Genomic DNA, 14,362 nt, shown 5'->3' with positions numbered 1-14,362 from the left:
ATTATAATAAAACTTAATAATGTTGATAATTGCAATTTTAGCATTTCAAATGTCTTTCCTTCAAGAGATACAATTTTAAGTCTTTGCAAATGAATCTGCAAACGCATCTCAAGACCTTAAGCTAAAAGACATGTAAAATCATCTTGAAGAAATACCTACGTAAAGAATGAAGACTTGAAGACTAAAGTCAAGTCAAGTCAAGTAGATAAAACTCCAAACTCTAGCCAGGTAAGAGAACAGTTGTTGGAAGAAATCTCGAAGTGGCAGCAAAGTAAATCCCTCCCTCAACATCCACCCCCCCCCCCCCCCCCCCCCCCCCCCCCCCCCGCACACACACACACACACTCACACGTCGATGAGGTGGCAAAAAATTAATTAAAAGGCCTTCTCATAAGGATAGCAAAAGGATATAATTAAAGAAGATGATGTTGTCTACTTGTGTCTTTTCTTTTGCAAAGATTGTAGCCCTATGGGCATTGTAGTCATTATAAACCTCCTTCCACAAATATAAATAGAGGCTCAAGGCATGACATAGATCATTAAGTCTCCCCTTTCTCTCTCAAATTCATCCCCAGACTTTTCTCCTCTCCCAATCTCTCTCTCCATCTCTCTAGCCGGGTTCTCTCTTCTTTATCTCTTTTCCTTTCTTCTCTTCCTTTTCTTCCTCTCCTCTTTCACTACCTTGGTCTAGAACCTTGTCATGGGATCCTAAATTCAACAACAGTCAAACCTGAGTTAGAACAAGAGTTTATAGAGCCTTGGGGCAAATATTCTAAAACATATTTTTTAGTGTATATCAATGTTTTTAACTTATTAGAAACTCTTGAATCAATTTTACATTCTTAGAAGCTTACTTTAGAAAACTGACAATTGGCATGGTCAATCATACTATTGGTAATGATCCCAGTCTGATGTTTGGGTACAAGCTAATGTGTCAAATATGTCTCAGTCTAAGTATTTTGTGAAATTTTTGGATGATTATTGTAGAGTGACTTTTTTTATATAATGAAGGATAGATTAAAAGCTTTTTACATCTTTTTATCTTTTTTTTTTGCGATGGCTGAAAATCAATTTAACAAGAAATTTCAGATTTTTAGGTTTGACAATACCAAAGAGTATCTCTCTTCTCAATTTTAGTCTTTATGTCAAAGATGAGCATCATTTATCAATCCTCTTGTGCTTACACACCCCAATAGAATGATGTTACTGAAATAAAAAATAGGGCATATAGTTGAGGTTGCACAAACTATTATATTGTCCATGTATGTTCCTCAACATTATTGGCCACATGATTTTCTTATTGATTGTTTTTTGATTAATTGATGTCTTCTGGTGTCTTACAAAATCATACACCATTCTCCAAATTATTTATCGATTCATTTCCTTTCAGTTACTCCCTCATTTTTTGGGTGTGTTTCCTTTGTTCATAATACTCCCACCATTAAAAATAAATTCAATCCTACAAATGTTAAATGTATCTTTACCAGTTACTTCAAAACCAAAAAAGGATGTATTTTTTATTCTCCTTCTATGAGGAAAACATTTATTTCTGTAGGTGTTACATTCACAATGCCAACACCTTTTATTCCACCACACCAACCTATTTTACATAAAGAGCAAGCTCTTGAAATCTCTTCTCTCATTGTTGATCCCTTTCTTATGGAGTCTTCTAATGCTCCTGAGGTAAGTTATCCTCTATCTTCTCCTGTTGTGTTTGGCCCACCCTATGACACTAGACCTATTGCCCTCCATAAAGAATTTTGCTCCTCTACCTCCCATCCTCTTGCACATTTTTTAATCCACTTATAGAGTATCCTCTAGTTGTGTCACTATTTTTGCAACCTTGCCTTCCTCTACTATTCCTACCACTTATGAAGTGGATTCTTGTGATCCAAGGTGGAAAGCTACAATGGATGAGAAGATGTAAGCTATGTACCTTGGGACTTATCCTCTCTTCCTCCTAGAAAAAAAACAGTGGGTTGTCGATATGTTTTTACTTCAGAATATAATCCAGATGGAACAATTGCTCTGTATAAAGCACGACTAGTGGCCAAGAGTTATACTTAATTATATGGCATTTGACTATGATGAAACCTTTTTCTCTAGTGGCTAAGCCGAATTTAGTACCTCTTTTAATTTCTCTTGGTGCTAATTCTAAACTGCCTATTTTTCAGCTCGATATAAAAAGTCTATTTATTCTTAGTGATTTATTAGAGGAGGTCTATATGGTTCAACCATCTAGTTATGTGTTCGAGGGGGAGAAATTACGTCACCTTAGGAAGGCCATTTATGGGCTAAAATAATTACCTCATGTTTGGTCTGATAAATTCACTAAGGTTATAGTACGACTTGGTTTTAAAAGCTATGAGTGTGATCTTTCCATTTTCACTAAAAACATTGCACAAGGCATGATAGTTGTGGTTGTTTATGCAGATGACACTATCATCATAGGGAGTGATTTTTTGGGCATCCAACAAGTTAAGGAAAATTTAAATAAGGTGCTTCCAACCGAAGACTTTGGTTTATTGATATATTTTATCAGCATAAAGGTTCTCCAATCTAGTTATGGCATAGTTTTATCTCTAAGGAAGTATGTATTTGATCTAATAAAAGAAACATGGGTATTTGGTTGTAAGTTGGCTAATGTGCACAAGGAACCAAATGTTAAATTATGCGTCAAATCTGGGGACAATGTGATTGGTTATAAAATTTTAATGGTTGGTTGGAAGACTTATTTATCTCAAAGAGAAAACAAAACATGTTTTACTTTGTTAGTGTTATTAGTCAATTTATGCATCAATCATGACAGCCTCATTGGTTAGCATTAGAAAGAATCCTTTGGTATTTAAAGAAAAATCTAAGTCAAGCTCATTATATAAATATCATGGGTACACCAATATTAAAGGATTTGTAGATACAGATTGGGCTGGTTCATCTAATGATAGGAAGTCTACTTCTGATTATTGTACTACAATAGGAGGTAACTTCTACTTTCCATTATTGCACTATAATAGGTGGTAACTTTCTCACTTGGAGAAGCAAAAAATAAAGTGTGGTTGTTAGATCTTATGTTGAGGCATAATATAGGGCCATAGCATTTGCAATAAGTGAATTCTTGTGGTTTTGGTCCTTAATGGTAGAACTTGATTTTCCAATAACCAAGTTCATGCAACTTCATTATGACAATCAAGTGGTTATTCGTATTAATACCAATCTAGTTTTTCATGAAAGAACAAAACACATCGAAATTGATTATTATTTTTTTTTTTTGGGAGAAGCTACAAGATGGTGTCATATCTATGTAGTACATTCCATTCAAAAATAGATGCCATATATCTATGTAGTATACTCTCCCTCAGCTGGTCCACCTGCTACTACTTGCTCAATGCTTGGAATATTTGATATTTTTTCACTAGATTGAGGGGGAGTGTGAAGAAGTATTAATGACATATCTTGTAATTAAGTATTTAAGTGATATATCTTTTAATTATTAAGTGTTTTAAGATATTTTGGCTCATTACCATGTATTAGGGTTTTATACCCATCATTGTAAATAAGAAGTATTGGAGAGAGGCAAACTTACACACGAGCTCCTTTTTTAGGAAACCCTAATGTCTCTCTTCCTTGTGCTCATGGTCATGCTCATTCTCTACTAGTTTCTTCTCTTCTTATTTTCTTCTTCTTATTCTTTCTCCTCCTTCCCTTCAACACTAAGCTCCTTTAAGCATGAAACCCTCGAATCTAACATCTTTCAATGAGTAATTGAATTGTTTCACCATTTGTCCTTGCATTATTGCATGATTCATTGAAATGGGCAACATGTTGTTTTGAGTTACTATTTCAATCAAACTAGTAGAACCTAGGTGGCTTGTATCCAAGCGACATTTTTAGAACTTGGATTCTCTTGTTGTAAGGTTGAACATAGGCTTGATATGTTGTTTGTGCTTTGTACATTATTTAAGGTCTCAAATAATATTTTCAATGATTGAGTTGAGAAAGTTCATTAATAAGATGTCTTCTTCAGTGTATTGAACAACTTGTTGATTTGTTGTTGTACCCTCTAAAGCATGGCATAGTTAAGAATGATTTTTAGGATGGAAATATTCTCCAAAATTTGCCACCAATGACTCGATTTAGGACATGATTAGTGCAATTTGAGCGTCTCTTGCCTTGATTTGCTCATCTATTTCCTTCATTGCTTGTTGTAGCTCCACTATTTGCTCTTCCAAAAGTCTTTGCTTATACCATCTTGACAAATACACTAACTCTTGGAGAAATTGGTTGTGGTGAGTTTTCTTTTCATGACAGTAGGAGATTCTATGCATCTTTTTGAGAAAAAACTATTGCAATGCTCCTTGTATTATTTTACCATTGTCATCATCGTGGGACTTGAAGGAGTTTTGAGATGAAGTTCTTCGTCTATAGTTGTTGTAGACGTGGCAGCCCAAACATCAGCATGATTATATGATATGCTTTAAACTTTTTGCTTTCTTCCACTTTATGACACAATTTCATCCATTCCAACTTCTTTTTCATTAATCGAGTGATTGAACCTAAATGAGTTGTTACTGTGGTTCTTGATGGAACCTCCTTTTGTCGATTACCTCTTTAGATTTAGATGGATGACAACTAGATCTACCTTCTTTGAACTTGACTTTCTCAAACTTGACATGATGGATTTTTCTTCTGAGGTTTGTGGAGAAAGAGTTGAGAAGTAGAGAGGTCCCATAGGGTATGCCCAAAATGTTGACGTACAAAGGGATCTGGTATGCGAAGAAGTGGGATCAGAGGTACAACAACAAAAGAAAGTTAGAAGATTTCAACTGATGTGAAGTTTTATCTCTAATTTAATCCTTTGATTTGATCGATCTCGATGTGTGAACTTGATTTTAGACCTAAATGACTTGATGTGTGAATTGTAGCCTCCCTTGGTTGAATAACTTCAGTTTTATAGCCAGCCACTACTTGATGTTTGACGAGTAAATTTGGTCTCGTAGTGCAACAATAACTCAAATATGGTGCCAAAGTAGAATCAATGACAATTGTTTGTGTCTAACTTTACTGCAAGAATTCCATAGGGCTTCAAGCTAACTTCTAGTATTTTCTAGGATTCATAGATTTCTCCAACATTTTTTCCACTCCTCCCTTAACCCTATAGAGAATCCTTATTTATAGCGTGAGGAGAACCCCAACCCACTCCCCCCCCCCTTAACCATCCAGACCTTTTTCTCTTGCGTATCTTCTCACTCTCCCCTTGATTAGGTACACATACAAGGGGGACAAAAACATCTCGCGTTACTTCTTCTTCCTCCCATGAGAGCATGTCACGTCATCTTACCCATTTTGAAATGGTGCCACCTTTTTTTTAGGTGGAGCTTTCCTATGATGTCATGTGTCATTAATATGTCACTTTCTTTTGCTCGAGTGAACTTTTTTCATAATTCCATAAGTCAACCATGTGCCACTTCCTTTGCTTATGTGGTGCTTAGGTGAGGCTTAAGTGGCATTCTCTTCCAAGTTCAATTTGGGTAGTGATCCATACAATCAATTTCGTCTTGATTCTTGTTTAGGCTTTTATCTCAATATTTCATCTTAGATCTTGATAAAAGCTCTGATTTTGGCAATTGACTAATGTTGAACTAGACATTCATGCTTTAACTGTTAAGATCTTTGACTTCTACTATTAGTCAACTGGTGATCAGGTTCCTTCAATTTTAATGATTGGTCAATGTCTACAATCTGGACCATTGATGGATTTTGATGATTAAATTTTTATGCCTTCAAGGTAAAACTTCCTTTTAGATGTTTTCTTGACCTTTACTATTTTCTTAAATTTGGAAGTCGGATAAAAAAATTATCTCAATAATCCTAATTCTTAAAATCTAACCTCAAATTCTTGGATTTTGAACATCCAAATTAAAAAAGGGACCTAATGAAATTTGAACAAATATTCATAGTTTGAAAGTGGTGTTAATGAAATTGAAAATTTTGTTAAGATGTCTCCAAATATTTAAGGGGGAATTGAAAATGCAAGGTTATTGAGGAGGATTTCTCACTTGACTTTTTGAATCAAATAAGATTTTCATTCAGCTTGACCTCGTAAAGGTTGAGCTTTAAGTCCCCCTTATAGAATGAAGGCTCTAAATGGAGATGGTTCCACTTCAAGATGTTCCTTATTGTTGAGAGGGGATGGGCTTGTTCTTTATTTAAGACTCAAAACAAATGAAATGAGAGATGGTTATATAGCAGGTTAAATGAAGAAGCCATCCATATGCTCCTCTCAAACTCGTGCTCGCATAAGGGAGTTCTCCTTTTTGTCATCTTTACAAAAAAATAAGTTAGATAAAGGGGCAATCTGGAGAGATGACCACATCTACCTTGTCACCTTACAAAGAGAAAACGATTAATAGTTTAGTATATTGAGAATGTTATTTTCAACCAAATCCACCACCTTGCCATGGGGAGGCCTTCTTCCACCCCTAGTACTCCACCCCTTTGGGTAAAGGAATGTAGTGAGGATCTACTCCTATTAGGTACGAGAGGCGAAGATGTGGCCTACCAGCTCTTCCAAATTTTTAATTTTTTTATAATTTTATTTTTATTTAAGAATTCATATTAAATTTTCATAGCTAACCATTGAGCTTACAAAATTTTCACAAGACTAATAATTTTTGGAATTTTGAATATCTAGTCTTGACTTGACCATCTACAGTCCCATTCTCAGGATGTCCCCATTTATAAGACTTGAATTTCATTTAACTTTAGACCTTGTTAGTGCACTTGAAATGTTAGAGTAAAATGTGAATTCCACTCACTTAAGTGACAAATTGGTGTTAGTATGCGAGTTGGAGCAGAATTCACTTCACCCGAGGCCTCTCACTTCTATTCTTTCTTTCAATTTCGTTCTTTCGATTTCATTCTTTCTTTCTCCTTCCTTCCTTTCCTTCTTCTATCTCCTTCCTCTTTCTATTTTTTTCATTGATTTATTTTATAAATAATTAATTTATCATTGATATTATAAATATTTATGGATAAAACTTAACTCATTTAAAATTATGTGCAATATTTTTATTAATTACTTAAATGGCATAAATATTTTAAAATAGTAACTTTAATACTTGATAATTTAAGTTATGAGTACGTATTATTTTATTTGAGTAAATAAATTTATATTATATTAGTTGATGACTATTATATAAATAAAAACATTTATAATTATTTATACTTAGAAAGTTCATAATTATTTACCTTTATTAATTTAATTCACAATCATAAAAAAATTATGTTGTACATTTTAAAATACTAATAAATTTATAATTAAATCATATGATTTTATTTAAATATTAGTAATAATATTTGATTAATGAATAAATGAATTAGCTAACATTTATTTATGTTATAAAATTAAAGAATTATTATATAATTTAGAATGACCAAGAATTACATTAATATTTATTTTAGTTATTTTATATGAAATTTATTTTATTAATGAATTCCTTATATACTTTGTATTGGGGTGATGCTAACATAAAACCAATTAAATTTCATTGCACTTTTTATGTGATACACTAAAAACAAAAAATATGAAAAAAGTAGGGCACCTAAAATTGATATTTACTTTTCCTTTTCATAGTGATCTACTCTCGGAATTACACTAAGCCCCTTAATGATACAAATAAAAAATGAAAAAGTACATGCCCAAGTCGATCTTCGTCGAAGACCCATAAGACCGGTGCTGGAGGAACTCGAGAATGCAGATCGATCTTTTCCCGTGCAGCTGCACAGAGTCGAAGGTTCTGTAACAGGTTCTCACCACAGTTCGTCCCCATTTTCCGTCTACAGTCGACCTGTACCTCCCGCCATGAGCAATCACCACCACAGTCATAGGCCTCATCCTCTCTCTCTTCCTCCTCGAGCCTTCTCCACTTCAAGGCATTATCCCGCTTACCCTGTCGCCCACACCCCAACTCCCACGCCTTCGAAAACCAAACGCCGCTCTTTCAATAATTACAGCAGCACCCCTCTTTCTTTCTCTTCTCTCTTCTACCTGCTATTCTCTCTCCAGCCACTTTATTCCATCCTTCCCTTCCTCCAATCCATCCCCTCTTTCTCCCTCTTCCCCTTCTCTTTTCTCGTATCCCTTCTTGCTTTCTTGCTCTCTCTTCTCTTCTTCTCCTTTCCCAAATCCAAAAACAAGTCGGCCACTATATTCCCTATATTTCCGGTCCCATCTCTTCTCCCTTCTCTCCTCCCTCAACTGGCCGCGAAGTCCTCCCTGCTTGCCCTCACATTCATACTCCGCTTCCAATCGCTACGCTCATGCGGGACCGGTCCAACTATCCTTGCCGAATTCTCTGGTTCCCTGGCTGCTCAGTTTGTCTGGTCCCGTGCCCAACACCGGGATCGGACCCGATTTATCAGAGGCTTCTTCAGCCTTCTCCTCGCCTTGGTCCTTCTGTCTAGCAGTTGGGATCGGGCGGCATGCTTTCCCTTCAATGGCATTAAGGTACATTCGTTTTCGCCTTTCTTCGGCAGTTGTATTCGCATACTTCCTATGCTACTTCCTTTCCTTTGTGGTTTCCTGGGATACTACGAACGGTCGTCCACAAACTGGGGCCAACTTCGCTCACTAGGTCGGAAACGTGTACGTGTGATATCTCTGTTTCTAACTACACTCATTCTTCTTGTTCCTGCCATATTAAGTTTTTCCATGGCTGAAGGGGATACTATCTTTGTAAAAAACCTGGGTTGGCCATTGTTAAATACTGTCATCTTTGGCGTCATTTTAAGTGAGAGTTATGCTGAAGATAAGTTTAGTATTAGAGATTTGAGAAAAGAGTTTGCCATTACTTTCGTTTGTACACTCATTTTGGAACTCTTCTACTTCCCGGAACTCTCTCTTTTTGGATACCTATTATGTGGCTTCTTGTTGTGGATTTCGGTCAATGAATTGGGTTCTTCCACATTCAACTATTTGGAACTTGGTTCTGATACAGAAACTTTTTCTTCTGTAATTCTGAATCCAATTCGACACATTCTTAGTGAAAGAAAATCCCGAAAGATAGCATTGTTTCTTCTTATTAACACAGCTTACATGGTTGTAGAATTTGTGGCTGGGTTCATGAGCAATAGTCTTGGATTAATTTCTGATGCTTGTCACATGTTGTTTGATTGTGCTGCACTTGCAATTGGGCTTTATGCTTCATATATTTCACGGTTGCCAGCTAATGATCAGTTCAATTATGGTCGAGGGCGATTTGAGGTGCTTTCAGGTTATGTTAATGCCGTACTTTTGGTTTTGGTGGGGGCACTTATTGTGTTAGAGTCATTTGAGCGGATTCTTGATCCACAGGAGATTTCAACGAGTAGCTTGTTGGTTGTTTCAATTGGAGGGCTCATGGTGAATGTGGTGGGTCTGATTTTCTTTCATGAAGAACACCACCATGCCCATGGTGGGACAGGGCCATGTTCACATTCTCATCATCACCACCACCACCACCATCACAGTCATTTAGATGATCACGTTCATAGTCATGAACACCCTCATGATAATCAAGAGGGTTTATCTACATCCACTGGGGCCTGTCATGGAAAATCATGTGAAGATGATCACCACGATCATGGACATGATAATTCCAATCATAATGAAAAAGAGAAGCTGACCTTGGAGTTTAAGCAATTCCATTCTTTTCATGGTAGTTCACATGATGATAATCTCTATAACCATGATCACCATACTGGGCATTCTGGCAGTCACAGAGAAGTTGTAGTTGATAAGTCTATTTGTGAACATGATCATCTTAGCCATAATCATCAACATGGTCATGACCTATCCCCTGTTACTGCACAGTGGGAATCTCATTCTCATAATGAAAATCCATCAGCTGAAGGAAACATCCAAGATGAACCTCATATACACCATCACATTGACCACAATATGGAAGGCATTTTCCTTCATGTGCTTGCTGACACAATGGGTAGTGTAGGCGTGGTTCTCTCAACCCTCTTAATTAAATACAAAGGATGGCTAGTTGCAGACCCCGCATGCTCAATATTCATTTCTGTGATGATCATAGCTTCAGTAATTCCGTTATTGAGGAACTCTGCTGAGATTTTGCTGCAGAGGGTTCCTAGGGCTCATGAGAAGGTTCTCAAAGAAGCTTTTGCTGCTGTTGCCAATTTAAGGGGTGTGCATCATTTACAGAATGTGCATGTTTGGAACTTGACAAATACTGATGTAGTGGGGACTCTTCATCTTCGTATATCAGCGGAAATTGATAAAGGTTCTGCAAAAGAGAGAGTGTCACGTATGTTACATGATGCAGGCATCAAAGATTTGGTTCTTCAAGTGGAATATGTCAAAGGCAAGTGACCAAAAAGTTTGAAGACAAGTCTTAACTGTTGAATATGACATAGCCACTGAGAGAAGAAGAGGTACATTATATATCTATGAAGGTTAAAATATCAGCAGTGCTTCCATTTGGATCATCAATGAATACTGTGTTCTCGTAAGATTATCTTGAAACTCATGTATGTTACTCATTTTGCTGTGAGGTCTAAAGGACCAAATTTCAAGGGTATATATCATGTTATGAGATCACTTGTACTTTGTTGTCTCGACAGTGATTTTGACACCGAAACAGGATATTTACTGAAACCAAAGAAGGCCAATATTTTTTTTTTTATTACAACAATGTATGTTACATCTATTATCTAGCTATCTTTAGGATTGTCTGCATTTGCAAGAAAATGTTGTGGATTTGGTTTAATAATCTAAACTTCTATTGTTTAACAGGAGTTTTTGTTCTGGTACCTCTTTCCAGTTTAGATGTCTAATGATAAGTTTAGTCCTCATCTCAATAAGAATTTAGAGTATGTTGAAAGGAATTGCTAGATCTGTCTAATTTGTCGTAGTGGACTTTGGCTTAACATTGGCTTCTTCATCCTATAAAATCTATCAATTACTTGGTATTGTGATTCTTCAAAAAATAAAAAAATTACTTGGTATTATAGTTCTTTTTGAAAAAGTAGAAAGTTGCAAAGTAAACTGGATTATGTTGCTATAATGTGAATTGCATGAAATCTGTTTTATGTGTTATATCAGTGCTCCCTTGTTTGTTGTAGGCTTAGTTGCATAGCTGTTTACTGTAACATGTGAGATAAATTCGATTCTCATTTCCATGAAGGTCACTTATGCATTGTTAAAATATGTATACTAACAAAATCAATGATTCCAGTAACTCAACTAAGAAAGGCTAATCTTGAACAAGGGGACTGGTGAACAGTGAGGGAGTTAATTCCATATGCTGACAAACCATAAACATCATCAAACTTTTCCAGTAGAAACCAGGACTACAAATGACCAAATTTACATACCGGATGACATTAACTGAAGTTCCTTGAATAATGTCAGGAGAGGAGAGGGCTTCATTTGGGGTTAGTTAATTGTACAAGAGGAACTTCAGTAAAGTTTATGTCTCTGTTAGATCTGTGCATTTTGAAAATTTGCATGGTAGGTGTTATTTTAAAAGATGTCCTATCAAGCACTTAACCAGTTCCATCAAGGTCATGAATTCAGCAGGAAGAGCTCACTGATTATAAGGATTATGAGAAGGATAGGATATTATATGCAAACATTTAATCTAATTTTTCTATTCTAGGATTCACTTTGATTTAAAAAAAAAATTAGTGAGAGAAATTAACTAATTTGATGGATTTAAATGCGAGTAAGAATAAAAATATAACTTTGAGATTAGAAATTTTAAGAAGTGATGAGTTCTAGTTTTCTCAAAAACAGAAAAAAAGTGATGAGTTTTAGAGCTGCGTAAAGTGTAGGAAAGTGTAACAGCAAGAAAGAAAGTGAGAGAGAGTGGAGAGAAGAAACAGGAAGCTGGAAAACAGGAGATTGAGTTGTGTCACATCTCAACCTTTCAGTAACTTATAAGAGAAGTTACAAAAGACTTATTCCTAATAGGACTCAAGTTACCAACCCTAATTACATTAAACCTCTACTTTAAGGCTCCTAATGATATCAAATTCCTTCATGTATGTAAACTCTCTCTCTTAAGCTTTAGCATATAAGTCATAGATGCCTAGCTTGTCCCCAATTGAATGCAATTGTGCAGATGGCAACACTTTGGTAAATGTATTTGGCTGGTGTTGTGTCAAAACATACTAGGTGGAGATAATATGATTCTCCACCTTATAAATGACAATCTACTTCAATTTGTTTGGTTTGCTTATGAAAGATTGGATTTATTGGCAATGTGAATGGTTGCTTGACTATCATAATAAAGTTCCATTGGTCCATCAATCAGCTACTGCAACTCATGAAGCAAGGTTTTCGTCCACATTATTTAATTGACCCATATTCTGCTTCGACACAAGATCTTGCTACTATATTTTGTTTTTACTTTGGCATGTAACCAAATTTCTTCCAATGAGGGTACAATACCCTCCAATTTGCATTTGCAGACCTTTCTTTCAGTAGATGACTATGAGATTTGTATAACAACCCTGTCCTAGGGGTGTTTTCAATTTCTCTAATTCATTCTATAGTTATCCTATGAGAGTTTCGTGGAGGGTTCATGTACTATACAATACATTTATAGAATATTTGAATTTATGAAAGAACTTTCTATGATGTTTATTAATTGGCATGATTCACATTCTGAAGTTAAAACTGTCTTTAAGGATGGAACTTGAAGTTGTAACAATGAGAGTGAAGGGTGTCCAAGTCTGTAGTGCCATTGCAATGGTGTAAATTTGGCTGCTGCCATTTTAGTAGGATTAATAGTTAAATAATATGGACCACCACGTTAATGGCTGCCACCAATCACTTGGTTCATTTGTAGGTCTTGAAAAACACGATTAGCATAGAAGGTAATAGTGCAATTCATATGTTTATTGGTCTTGTTGACAAATAGAAGACTAAGAGAAATTTGGGGAACATAAAGAACATCTGACAGGGATAAAGTAGATGTAATGTTGGAAGATCCCATGCCATGAATTCTGGTTTGAGAACCATCAGCTATCTAACAAAGTTATGAGACTATGGTTGAACTTGGAAAATATATGTAATTGACTGGATATATGTTTTCTATTATCTAAAATTGGGCCAGGAAGAAGGGAAGAAACCCATACCTGCTAATGCCAATGTAGCACTGGAAGAAAGTGAGAAACTGAAAATTATCTTTTGAAACATTTCAAAATCTTTTGTAGAAAGTTAACTGTTCCCCTTTTCTGGTTCAAATGTTGAAGTAGAGTTGTCATTTGTCTTATCAGGTTGTTCTGAAGTTACTTTTTTGCCTTTGCTCAATCAGGTTTTCCATGAAGAAACCAACATGTGATAACTGTATGATGCATGAGGGTTTCTTTGTCGCTGTCATTGCATCCACAATCACCTCCTCTCCCATAGGAACTACATCTGCATCTGTTACTTTCATTTCCACATTCCGTGGTAACATACATGGCTGTGTTATTAATGTTCTGGGTCTATGGTCTAAACTGATTGATTGGAATGCACAATATGGTAGCAATTACGCCATTCAGCTTTGGTTTTGTAGGTTGACTTAAAATCTAATGTATGAGTTGTGTCCAAGTGTGGTTTAGTGTTGGCCAAGTGCAAAGCAACCATGGTTTCTTCTTGTTGCTGTTGTTGAACTGATATCTGCACTATATAGCTTGGCCAATTGCCATTCTTCGAACTACTGTATGAACCAGGCGGATTAGCCGTTTAAATCCTCTCGGATATACAAGTATACATCTCTCAAAAGATATTGTCTAAATTGGAGTACAACCGACTGCAAGTGTTCTAAATTTCTTTGGTGGTTTCCAAGTGAACAAAATTTTCAATAACGTTTTCTTCCATGTTGTTCAACATCTAACTGATGACTATATTATCTTTTATGACCATTTTTTATATTTTGCATATGCAAGACTCTTGATAGGTGTTCAGAAATTTTCTGTTTTTTTTTTTTTTTTTTCAAATTTCGTTGAAAACCTATCTTTGGAAAGAAATTTCAAAGTAACCAGGTGAAGACTCTAGTTTCTCACTAACCTGCTTAAGACTTTTATTAAAACCACTTTTATTGAAATATGATAAGTAATCATTAGGTGGAGGAAGCACAAAATTGTCTAATGAGTACTTGTCATATTTCAAGTTTCCAACATATCTAAAAAAGACGTTTTCAATCAGCAATAGCTAGTTTTAAAACCATTGGACTTGAGCTATTTAATCCCTTTTTCTCTCCATTTCCAACCCACCAACAAATGCCAAAGTGATCTCCAATTCTCCTAAGCTCCCAAACACTTTCAAATCACCCATGAAAATTTCTATTACTTCGAAATAGCTAAGTACACT

At 35.6% G+C, this 14,362-nt stretch overlaps 2 protein-coding genes across 3 annotated transcripts; both read left to right on the top strand.

The window, feature by feature from the left end:
* The first annotated feature begins 2,408 nt into the window (after positions 1-2,408).
* On the top strand, positions 2,409-3,421 carry LOC137940604 (uncharacterized mitochondrial protein AtMg00810-like). The gene is made up of 4 exons (XM_068785758.1): positions 2,409-2,700; positions 2,810-2,980; positions 3,141-3,217; positions 3,326-3,421. The coding sequence occupies exons 1-4, from the start codon at positions 2,409-2,411 to the stop codon at positions 3,419-3,421; spliced, it is 636 nt and encodes a 211-aa protein (XP_068641859.1).
* Positions 3,422-7,769: 4,348 nt separating this feature from the next.
* LOC137941028 (uncharacterized) lies at positions 7,770-13,403 on the top strand. 2 transcript variants are annotated; one of them, XR_011110353.1, is made up of 2 exons: positions 7,770-10,434; positions 13,323-13,403. XR_011110353.1 is itself a non-coding variant. In XM_068786238.1 (1 exon), exon 1 carries the CDS (start codon positions 7,862-7,864, stop codon positions 10,370-10,372), a length of 2,511 nt encoding a protein of 836 aa, XP_068642339.1. In that variant the 5' UTR covers positions 7,770-7,861; the 3' UTR covers positions 10,373-10,792. The 2 variants fall into 2 exon arrangements, 1 of the variants encoding a protein (XP_068642339.1); XM_068786238.1 differs by lacking the exon at positions 13,323-13,403 and having other exon boundaries at positions 7,770-10,792.
* Positions 13,404-14,362: the final 959 nt, after the last annotated feature.

Source organism: Aristolochia californica, unplaced genomic scaffold (genome assembly GCF_029961685.1).
Source record: "Aristolochia californica isolate CCGP_79_NKW_82.1479 unplaced genomic scaffold, dmAriCali1.0.hap1 SCAF_9, whole genome shotgun sequence".
Taxonomy (NCBI): Eukaryota; Viridiplantae; Streptophyta; class Magnoliopsida; order Piperales; family Aristolochiaceae; genus Aristolochia; species Aristolochia californica.
Note: the sequence above shows the minus strand (reverse complement) of the source record. Positions and strands in the feature narration are given on the sequence as shown.

Excerpts from the sequence above, each read along its gene's own strand:
- LOC137940604 (XM_068785758.1), top strand. The coding sequence starts at position 2,409 with ATGATAGTTGTGGTTGTTTATGCAGATGACACTATCATCATAGGGAGT. Across the intron at positions 2,981-3,140 it reads TTATTGTACTACAATAGGAG|AACTTGATTTTCCAATAACC; the intron begins GTAACTTCTACT and ends CCTTAATGGTAG. Across the intron at positions 3,218-3,325 it reads TTCGTATTAATACCAATCTA|ATGCCATATATCTATGTAGT; the intron begins GTTTTTCATGAA and ends ATTCAAAAATAG.
- LOC137941028 (XM_068786238.1), top strand. The coding sequence starts at position 7,862 with ATGAGCAATCACCACCACAGTCATAGGCCTCATCCTCTCTCTCTTCCT.